The sequence below is a fragment of the Lithobates pipiens genome, unplaced genomic scaffold, assembly GCF_037356315.1.
Source record: "Lithobates pipiens isolate NorthernLeopardFrog02 unplaced genomic scaffold, aLitPip1_a1.2 Scaffold_19, whole genome shotgun sequence".
NCBI lineage: Eukaryota > Metazoa > Chordata > Amphibia > Anura > Ranidae > Lithobates > Lithobates pipiens.
The window spans coordinates 439,330,888-439,342,952 of record NW_027507764.1 but is presented as its reverse complement, the minus strand read 5'-3'; the positions used below and the strand labels follow the sequence as shown (position 1 = coordinate 439,342,952).

The following is a 12,065-nucleotide window of genomic DNA, read 5'->3' as shown; positions in this document are numbered from 1 at the left end:
AACACAGTAGGCAGCTGACTAGGATGTTAGGAGGATTTCCCCCCAGAATCGGTGTGAAGGAGTATTCTCAAGCGGAGCTCTCAGCCTGCACTCCCTACACCATGCAGCTCCAGGCCATGCCCCCTTTTTATAGGGATCGTTAAGAGTCGTTAACACAGGAAGTTGCCGGGTCCACAGCAGTGACATTCTACTTTTATGAAGCCAAAGTTTTCTTAAAAAGTAAAACAATAGGGGATATTACTTTCAAAGAGGTGCCTCTTGTGTTGCTGTGTTATCGTTTAGCAAAAACCTTACTTTCTTCTTCCTCTCATGAAGGACAGAGTGGGTGATTCTCACTTATGGGGCACAGACCGCAATAAACACCTAACAAGTGTTCTAATCCCCCTCTGCTGTATCCAGAATCGGAAAAAAAAAAAAAGTGTTTTACATTTAGTTATACTTTAAGGAAGACTCATTGGAGTGATGCAATTAGGCAGGGAAAAGAGGTTTGAGCCATTGGTGTTCGATCCCTTGGGGACAACACTTCAAGAGAGGATCACAAGCAGCAAGGCCCCAGGACCACTACTTTTTTGCCTAGTATATGCAACATTAGGAGAACAAATGAAGTGTTGCCCACAATGTGTACTCACAAACCGCGCCGGAGCATTTTAGGATAAAGCTGTGCTGCTTGTGGCAAGGTCACTGTAGAGCAGCAGGGAACCCCTGGAGTACATTCAGAGGATGATGCATAGTTGATGGAAAGGGCAGCAAGGTCCTTGTGCACACCGGCAAATGGTATGCACACACCACACACATTCATTAAGCCACTGGGAAGGGATTTACACAGGAGCAGGAAGACCAAAGAGTCCATGCAGCCAAAGTAGAGGACTGTGAGAGCATCAGTTTTAAAATGAAGAAGCAAGATTCAGGGAACACGCCTCTTGCCTTGGTTTTTGCCTCTATGAGCATACTGCCCAAGGAAATTTCAAGAAGACAGGTGAGCCGTGGCTCTGGACCATAAAGCTCTCTGAAGCAAACGCATGCCTTGCACACAGGTGCCTAGCCAAGAACATTCAGCACAGCCCAAGGACGCATTACTGGCTGTCCACATTTATGGCTCTGCAACAGGAGAAACTTGCTGAAAGAAAATCTTGATAAAAATACTGCACACCATAAAATAAATTAACAGAGTTAAAATGCAATTACATATGTAAAAGTCACATAGGGTTTAATAACGGGAGGATTCTGGAAAGTAACTAAGGGAGATGAGCAACTCTGATGTCCGTGCAGTGCTGATCGGTTGTACTGCAGCAGCATGGCTCGGCTGCGCAAATTGCCATTTATGCTACGGACGTGCCCCCGCCCCCCCCCCCCCCCCCCTGCTCCAAGCTGATGCCACCAGGCTCCCGCGATTGCTCGGGGCACACTGAGAACTGGCAGCTGTGTGTGTAAACACAGTTTCCAGTTCTCTGAGCAGGGAACAGACAGATGATCTGTATATACAAAGTATGGACAGCGATCTGTTCGTTTCCCTGCACAGTCCCATCCCCCCTTCAGTTAGAACACAAAATAGGATACATTGACTCCTCCCCTGCCTCCTAGAGTCAACCCCCTTCACTGCCAGTGACATTTTTTTTACAGTAATCAATGCAATTTTAATCGCACTGATCGCTGTATTAATGCCAATGGTCCCAAAAATGTGTCAAAATTGTCCGTGACCGCCATAATGTTTGTTTATTAATAAAAATGCCATAAAAAGCTATCCCCTATTTTGTAGACGCTATTACTTTTGTGCAAACCGATCAATATGCACTTATTGCAATGATTTTTTTTTTTTTTTTACCAAAAATATATGTAGAAATATGCATCAGCCTAAACCGAGGAAAAAAATGCTTTAATATATTTTTTGGGGATATTATAACCAATAGTTAAAAATAAGGCTTTTTTTTCAAAGCTGTCGCTTTTGTTTATAGCGCAAAAAATAAACACCTCAGAGGTGATCAAATACCACCAAAATAAAGCTCCATTTGTGGGGGGGGGCATCAATTTTGTTTAGGAGCCATATCGCACGACCGCGCAATTGTCAGTTAAAGCGACACAGTGGCGAATCGCAAAAAGTGGTGTGGTCTGGTCTTTGGCCAGCCAAATGGTCCGGAGCTTAAGTGGTTAAAGAAGGAATGACTTTTACATATGCAAGTGCATTTTTACTCTGTCAAAAAACGTTTTATATTAGAGTATGCACATTGTTAGCGCAGTTTCTTCTTGAGTCTGTAGATGTGGATTAATCCTGGATGCCTTGATATCTTTACTACCTTTGGAGGATTGTTAGCCCTCATCCCAATGTTAAAAGGGATATGCATGCAAGACTTTGTTGATTGGCCATGCTCTCATTTGAAAAAAAATGGTGGTGCAGGAACGTATGTCCAGTATTGTCCATAATTCTCATGCTAAGTTTCTAAAAATCTGGGAGCCGTGGATCTCCTATGAGTTCCCCGGGCTCCTAGCTGCAGGCCTGGGCTTGGTCTAACTCCTCTTGGCGAGGCATCCGCACCCGAACTTTCCCCCTCCTTTCTTCCCCCTCTTTTCTCCCAACCTTTCCTTCTTCTGTTCCCTATCTCTTTTCACTCTTCTTTGCAATCTCTCTCATTGCTAACAAATACTGCTGCCCCTCCCGTAGGAGGGAGTAGTGGGAGAAGGGCTTGCCCTCCGGAAACGATAAAGGAACAAGTTTCTTGGTACTGGAGCCAGTATCGATACCATTCCCTACACTTTTTCCTTCCCTTCTTGTGTTTTGATAAGTATAATGTGATGGTTTGCCCTTCGGTTTCATATTCACGTTTTGTAGCCCCTGCGAGGGCGTACAAGGAGCAGATTGTAGTCTTGTTTATTCAAAATTTTCAATAAACATATTGAAACAGAAAAAAAAGGGTGGTGGTACTCACTGGAACACAAAATACTTGTGGAAGACACTAAAGGATTACAGATTATGATTTTTGGACATTGCTGTTAAATTTTTTTGATTTATGGACAGTTGTGTGTTGGAGAGATAAGATCTTTGGTCACATACATGTTTTAACACGTGATATTTGCACACACAGGTGGATAATGTTTAGTATTACTGCTTTGAATGCTTATGAATAATAGTTGCATACCGTATATACTCGAGTATAAGCCGAGATTTTCAGCCTCTTTTTTGAGGCTGAAAGTGCCCCCCTCGGCTTATACTCGAGTCATCGCTGTCTGCCTGCTCGATCAGCGTGTCGAGCAGACAGACAGCGGCCATTCTATAATTCAAAAGCCGCGCCTCCGGCTCCGCCTTCGCCTGTGATAGGCGGAACACTGAATTTCCCAGCAGCCTGTGTTCCGCCTATCACGGACATCGTCTCATCCTCGTACTACGGACGAGGATGAAAGGATGTCCGTGATAGGCGGAACACAGACTGCTGGGAAATTGTGTTCCGCCTATCACAGACAGGGAGGCGCGGCATTTGAACAGGGGAATGGGCGCCGACGAAGAGCGGTGATCCTGGGACGGGACCGGACGGAGGCTCGGCTCGGGACGGGACGGGACCGGACGGAGGCTCGGCTCGGGACGGGACGGGACCGGACGGAGGCTCGGCTCGGGACGGGACCGGACGGAGGCTCGGGACCGGACGGAGGCTCGGGACACAGGTAGGCTGGACACACAAGGCCACACACACACACACACACACACACACAGGGATGGATGGATGGACACACACACACACAGGGATGGATGGATGGATGGACACACACACACACAGGGATGGATGGATGGATGGACACACACACACACAGGGATGGATGGATGGATGGACACACACACACACAGGGATGGATGGATGGATGGACACACACACACACAGGGATGGATGGATGGATGGACACACACACAGGGATGGATGGATGGATGGACACACACACACACACAGGGATGGATGGATGGATGGACACACACACACACACAGGGATGGATGGATGGATGGACACACACACACACAGGGATGGATGGATGGATGGACACACACACACACAGGGATGGATGGATGGATGGACACACACACACACAGGGATGGATGGATGGATGGACACACACACACACAGGGATGGATGGATGGATGGACACACACACAGGGATGGATGGATGGATGGACACACACACACACACAGGGATGGATGGATGGATGGACACACACACACACACAGGGATGGATGGATGGATGGACACACACACAGGGATGGATGGATGGATGGATGGACACACACACACACACAGGGATGGATGGATGGATGGATGGACACACACACACACACAGGGATGGATGGATGGACACACACACACACACAGGGATGGATGGATGGACACACACACACACACAGGGATGGATGGACACACACACACACACACAGGGATGGATGGACACACACACACACACAGGGATGGATGGACACACACACACACACAGGGATGGATGGACACACACACACACACAGGGATGGATGGATGGATGGATGGACACACACACACACACACAGGGATGGATGGATGGACACACACACACACACACAGGGATGGATGGATGGACACACACACACACACAGGGATGGATGGACACACACACACACACAGGGATGGATGGACACACACACACACACACAGGGATGGATGGACACACACACACACACACACAGGGATGGATGGACACACACACACACAGGGATGGATGGACACACACACACACAGGGATGGATGGACACACACAGGGATGGATGGACACACACACAGGGATGGACAGGCATATCTCACCCTCGGCTTATACACGAGTCAATAGGTTTCCCAGTTTTTTGGGGGTAAATTGGGGGCCTCGGCTTATACTCGGGTCGGCCTATACTCGAGTATATACGGTATGTTTTTACACTAGGTTTGTAGTATCACTCAAGGAATGACTTGAATGCAATTCTTTTGGGAACAGTTAAATTGGTGGTTTAAGTTCAGCTTTTATTATTTGCCACCAGTAGAAGCTTCATGTGACATTTTTTGGTGTATCAAATGCCTGCATCCCAAAATGCGAACTATTATTCCATTCACCAGCCTCTACATCACTACAGGACACAGTAGTGGCCGACAGATGGAAACACATGTGCAGGGTCATTTTTATTTTTGTCTTGATAAAGATGACAGTCTTAAGGTCACCAAGGAAACAGAATATCTTAATATGCCTTACTTACCATGCCATTGGAATTATTTATTCCATTCATGTTTATTTTTGTTACAAATTTAACTGTAGGAGAGGCTTCTGGGTATTTAGGTCCACATTCTATTTTCAAACTGTATATTCTATTTTCATAATTTGTCTGAAAAGAAAAAAAAAAAAAAAAAAAATCCTCAAAAAAAATAAACACACCCACATGCATTTTAACCAAGTTCAGAAATAGACAAAACAAACAAGTGGCTATTGTAGAATTACACCCATTTAAAGCAGAATTCCAGTTACAATTTTTTTTTTTTTTTTTAAAGGGTAGGAATGGTCAGGTTTGCGTCCCTTCTTGGAAGATTTCCTTTCCCTTTTCTACCCACAGGGGTGAACTGCCATCAGGAGAAGAAGTGAGTGGGCACAACAGCCAAAAAAGGACTTCCATGCAAATACATAATAAATAATGTTTAGTACAGGGCACAAGCTGGCCATTCATAGACCCTGGGTTATAGGCTGCGACCTTCAGGATTGGACACTGGAAAAACCTCTGGACATAGCCCTGAGTGTACTTTCACACTGGGTCAGGGGTACGTTAACGGTAAAGCACCACTAGTTTCAGCTGTGCTTTTCGGCCGCTAGCTGGGCGCTTTTAACCCCGCTAGCAGCCGAAGAAAGGGTTAAAAGCTCCCGTGTTGCAGGCGATTCTGCAGGTGCTTCCCAAATCACCCCAAAGATGCTGCTTGCAGGACTTTATAGTGAACCCCTATGGGCTTGGATGCAGGGTGTCTCTTGAGACCCTATTGACAAGACAAAGAGGAGAATCTGTTTTTCAGATAGAGGCCATGGCTGTCAGACAGATTGAAGCCCTTAGCAATGCCCAGACAACGGAAATACATTTATTTTGCAATACTTAGGAGCAGAGTTGGGCCTGCCAGAGTAAAGAGCCCTTAAGAGAGTCAAATTTCTTACCAGCAGAAACTTTAAAAGAAGAAAACACTTTCAATTAGTAAAGTGAGATATTTAAAGTGGTTGTAAAGGCTCAAGGTTTTTTTACCTGCATGCATTTTATGCATGATGGGGGGGGGGGGGGGCACACGCACACCTGTGTGCAGTATTCTCCGTTAAAGTGGTTGTAAACCCTATTTTACAACCTTATGCTACAGGTAAGCCAGACGCCGGACCCTGTCGGAAAGAAATCTCCCGCGCGCATGCGTGACGATATCGCGGCTCCAGCCACTCACAGCGTTGGAGCCGCGATACCTGGAAGACACACCGAGGGAACATATCAGCTCCCTCGGCGTGGATCAGGCCAGATGACGGGGCCTCATTCTAAGGTAAGCATTTCATAATGACCTAGTATGCGGTGCATACTAGCTCATTATGCCTATTCCTTTGCAGGTCACAAAAAACAAAACAAAAAAAAAAACCCCCACACACAAAACACACTTCAGTGGGTTTACTCCCGCTTTAAGGCTTACCTGTAGCTACCCAGGATATCTCCTAAACCTGCAAGGTTTAGGAGATATCCCCTGCATGTGCCAATGTCATTAGCACATGCGCACTGGGAAAAACTGAAGCAATGGCACCTCTGTGCCATTGCTGCAGTCTCCGTGCCGTTACCGCGTGCATGCGTGGGAATGACGTCATCGCGGCTCTGGCCAATTCACAGCACCGGAGCCGGGATACCCGGAAGTAACTCCGGAGCGACATGTCGGCAGCCGGAGGGGGAAGACAAGGACCGCTCTGGGGTCTTCGATCTGAGCTAAGCAATACATAATGAGCTAGTATGCTATGCATGCAGGTATCGCCGCAATTGTAGAGCGAGAGCAATAATTCTAGTCTTAGACCTTCTCTGTCACGCAAAACATGCAACCGGTAGAATTTTTTTTACATGTCACCTATGGAGATTAAGGATAAAAGTTTGTCGCCATTCCACGAGCGGGCGCAATTTTGAAGCGTGACACATTGGGTATCAATTTACTCGGCGTAACATTATCTTTCACAATATTAAAAAACAAAAAACAAAATTGGGCTAACTTTACCGTGTTTTTTTAGTTTTTTTTTTTATTAAAAAATAAGCATATTTTTTTTTTTTAAAGTGCGCTTGCAAGACCGCTGCGCAAATGCGGTGCAACAAAGTATTGCAACGACTGCCATTTTATTCTCTAGGGTTTTAGGAAAAGTATAATGTTTGGGGGGTTCCAAGTAATTTTCAAGCAAAAAAAAAAAAAAGAACGGCTTTTAACTTGTAAACACCGAGTCTGAAAAAGAGGCCTGGTCCTCAAGTGGTTAACATGCATGTTATTTGTCCTCAAAAGCTTTTCCAGTGTACAATCACCTGAAGGCACCAGCCTATAACCTAGGGTCTAGGAATATTCAGCCTGTGTCCCATACTGTACAATTAAGATTTTACATTTTTTGGTACAGATTACTCCCCTTAAAATGTATATTTTTGCCACACATGTAAATTTTTTATTTTTTTATTTTTTTTAATTACGCACTACTCGGTGGTATGGAAGGGCTCTACTTGATTTACAGCAACTTGCAATAACACACTTTGAGAAACTCCGTGTGCGGTTAAATAAGAGTAAGCAATTCCAGTACAGGAGAGAAGCCTGTGCAAGACTGAAGACAAGGCTGGCGTTCAGTTAAACACAAACATCCTCCAAAAAAATAGGATTTTTGTAATCACCGTAAAATCCTTTTCTCTGAAGTTCATTGATGGACACAGCTCCTTTAAATCTTGACCGTAGGTTATCACGCCACCTTCAGGAGATGACTAAGCAGAACATGTTATACATGTAAAAACAGAACTGTACAGTTCCGCCCAGGGGGTGGACCCTCTGGCTATAACCCCTCAGCCTGCTTCCTGCCACTCAGTACGTCAACAAGCAGTATAGCGTAAATAAGGAGCGGTGGGTGCTGTGTCTGTCAACGAACTTCAGAGGAAAGGATTTTACGGCGAGTACAAAAATCCTATTTTCTCTTTTGTTCATTGACGGACAAAGCTCCTTTAAATCTTTACCATAGGGACGTCCCCAAGCAGTGTCAGTAAGAGGGGTAGAAACAGCAATTATAACTTCACCCACAGCCAGAGGCGCTCCTCAACGGAGGAGTTGCTATCTGAAATGACTGCATCAGAACTTGCGGCCAACATATGCAACTTTCTCTAACACAAAGAAAGAGTGTAAATTGCAACGATTACACGGCCACCTGCAAAACAAGCATCTGAAGATGCGCTTACATCAACTTTGTAAAGTGTGAACGGGCGACCAAGTCGCCACCTTACAAACCTGGGAGACAGACACTTGATGACGGAAAGCCCAGGAGGTCCCAATTGCCCTGGTGGAATGGGCCATGACGGGAAAGGGGGGCACCTACCCCTTCAAGGCGTAAGCCTGGACCACAATCTGATCTACCGTTAAATGGTGGTCAACGAGACTGCCAGACCTTTTTTCGGACCAGCCACCAAAATGAACAGAGTCTGACTTCCAGAAGGGAGCCGTGGCAGACAGATATACCCTTAGGGGCTGGACCACGTCCAGGATATGGAGGGCCACCTCCTTAGGATGTGCCGGCTTAAGACACACGGATGGTAGCACAATATCCTCATTGAGATGAAAAGCCGAAACCACCTTTGGAAGAAAAGGTTGCGGACACAACACCACCTTATCCTAGTGGAAAACCAGATATGGCGACTTGCAAGACAAGGTCACTGAACTCAGAAACCCTCCTGGCAGATGCAATAGCCACTAGAAAGACTACTTTCTGAGAAAGTCAATAAGGGAATTTCCCTGTTCTCAAACGGCGGTTTCTGATCAGGTTCAGATCCCACAGAGGTAGGGGGTGGTCGCACCGGAGGGACTACATACCGAATCCCTTGCACAAAAGGTGCTTACCAATGAGTGAGACGCCAGAGGTTGTTGGAAAAAGACAGCCAAGGCCGATATCTGTCCCTTGACCATGCTTAAAGCCAGTTTCTGGTCCACTCCTCGCTGTAAGAACAGCAGGATTCTGGTAATGGAATAGGCGTGCGGATGCCACCCCATCTCCTCACACATGGAGAAATAAGCCTTCCATGTAAGATGGTATATCTTCTGAGAAGATTTTCGTGCCCTCAGCATAGTGGAGATTACCGAGTCCAACAGACCTCAGTTCCTTAGCACCTGGCTTTCAACAGCCATACCGTTAAAACCAGCAACGGTAAAGCAGGATAGAGTATTGGACCTTGTGACACAAGGTCTTCTCGCGTCGGCCACCGCCAAGGACCATCCGCCACCAGGCGTACTAGGTCGGCATACCAGGAATGCTGGGGCTATCATTATCACTGAAATCCCATCAGCCTCCACTCTGCGAAGCAGACATGGTAACAGTTTGAGCAGAGGGAAGGCGTAAACGAGCTGGTACTGCTCCCACGCATCTGCCAAAGGATCTCGTCCTGGATACGAACCTCCGCACCTTTTGATTGAGCTGAGAGGCTAGGAGATCCACATCTGGTGTGCCCCACCGCAGGCAAAGAAGCCTGAACACCTCTGGATGTAACGACCATTCTCCTGGGTCCAGCATCTGGTGACTTAAAGTGGTTGTATAGTAATTTTTGGGACTTTTACCTACAGGAAAGCCTATAATAAGGCTTACCTGTAAGAAAAAATAAAAAATAAAATCTCCAAAACCTGTACGGTTTAGGAGATATTCCCCTCGCAATGTCGCAATGCGCCTCTGACTGCAGCGGCGCATGCGCACAGGGGATTCTCAGCTAAAAGACCGGCAGACGCCGGACCCTGCCGGGAAGAAATCTCCTGCGCATGCGTGGGAGTGACGATATCGCGGCTCCGGCCACTCACAGCGCCCGAGCCACGATACGCGAAAGAAATGCTGAGGGAACATGTCAGCTCCCTCGGCGTGGATCGGGCCAGATGTCAGGCCTCGATCTAAGGCAAGTATTTCATAATGAGCTAGCTCATTATGCCTTTTCCTTTGCAGGTAAGTTAAAAAAAAAAAAAAAACACAGCGGGTATACAACCGCTTTAAGTAGTCCACCTGCCAGTTTTATACTGCCGGGATGTATATGGCCGACAGAGCTGGTACATGTCGCTCTGCCCACCGGAGGATGTGAGCAACCTCTCGTGCTGCAGCGCGCTCCTTGTTCCTCCTTGATGGTTGACATATGCCACCGCCGTGGCGTTGTCTGACTGGATCCTGATCGGACGACCTCGTAGCCTCATTGACCATGTGGAGAGACAGAGCCTGATCACTCGAAGCTCAAGCACATTGATCAGCAACTGGGATTCCTCCCAGGACCAGAAGCCCTGGGTCGACTGTACCCCCAGCACTCCATCCCATCTGGTCAGGCTGGCATCCATTGTGATCACCGTCCAATGAAGAGGCAGGAACGATTTTCCGCATTGAAAGGCAGCACCTTTGAGGCAGATTGGGCGGCACTGTGGGCGGCACTTACTTTTACTTTTATTTATCCTTCAGGATGGCACTGCGGGAGGCAGGTGGGCACTGGCAGGTGGCATGTGGTGCCTTGCATTGCTGGCCGTGATCGGGACTGATGTCCCGATCACGGCCGCCGGTGATCGGCTTTTTTTTTTTCTCCTCGCGCTGTCAGCGCGAGGAGGAATAATAGCCGATTACCGGCTCCGTTCTATCACATGATCAGCTGTCATTGGCTGACAGCTGATCACGTGATAAGGGGTCGGGATCGACCCCTTGCACGGATCGGTGATCAGGCGAGTCTCATAGACTCGCCGATCACAGAGCGCGCGGCACGCGCCCCTCAGGGGGCGCGCAGGCCGCTCGTAACCGGGACGACGTCAATAGACGTAGTCCCGGAAATCTAGGTCCGCGCTAATGCCGTCATTCGGCAATAGCGCGGTACCCAAGTGGTTAAAGCAGAAGGAGATCTGTGCTTAGAGAAGAGTCATTATGTGACTTTTTACAGGTCAAATGACCTGGTTCTGCACCTCACGTTTGTTCTTCTCCAAAGAACAGCCATTTGTTTAAATATTTCAGTGTCCTGGGGTGGACAGAGAATATTTGTAATGCATGTTGCTGTGCTTTATATATGTGCAGTGGTTTTTAACCACGTTGCAGCCATACAGCCACATTTTAAATAAGCCCTTAAAACACACGATAGCAAGAAAGGGAAGAGGCGTTTTTCCACCTAAAAGTAATCCTAACTCACTGGGAGAGATGTTCAGTAGACATCTATGTGATTTTTCCAAAGTCCCTTGATATGTGCTGGAAGTGACAATATAAAAAAAAAAAAAGAATAACGCCATCTAGTGGGCTATCCCAGAGATCTCAGTCTTTTGGAACCAAACTCTCTCAATTTACTACAAAGTGAAGGACTACTAAACCATTAACCCACACAGGTGGCACATTGCATCCACTTTATAAAAAGGGACATTTCAGACAACTCACTGCCTCATCATAACCATATCATTGGGATTGCCAAGTGTCTCTAACGTCACTACTATATCAAATTACAATAAGTTTTTTCTCCCCTACTCAGGGCTATACAACTATTTATCATGACACTATACTATCCCCACTTCATGTCAATATGTGTTTACAACAAAGGTAGACAGACCTCAGCCCACCAGCTATTATGGAACTACAAGTTCCATGAGACATCGCAAGACCCTGAAAGCCACAAGCATGACTCCTAGAGGCACGATGGGACCTGTAAAACATGTGACCTAACACCACAGTGACATACCCTCCATCCCTATTATACATATAAAAACACAGGAGAGTAGTGGGACTTTGAGTGAAGGGTGCCACCATGACAGATAGCATAAAACACATTTTTTTTAAATGTTTTAATAATCAAATGCAAATACATAAAAAAAAAAAAAAAAT

The 12,065-nt window shown here is 46.6% G+C and overlaps 1 protein-coding gene across 1 annotated transcript in view; it reads right to left on the bottom strand.

Annotated features, from left to right (window-relative positions):
* UBE2V2 (ubiquitin conjugating enzyme E2 V2) overlaps positions 1-12,065 on the bottom strand; it is a 52,397-nt gene that overhangs the window by 15,957 nt on the left and 24,375 nt on the right. Inside the window, exon 3 of the mRNA XM_077492664.1 lies at positions 5,230-5,355. Coding sequence (XP_077348790.1) covers positions 5,230-5,355 — 126 coding nt within the window. The remainder of the gene's footprint in view (positions 1-5,229; positions 5,356-12,065) is intronic.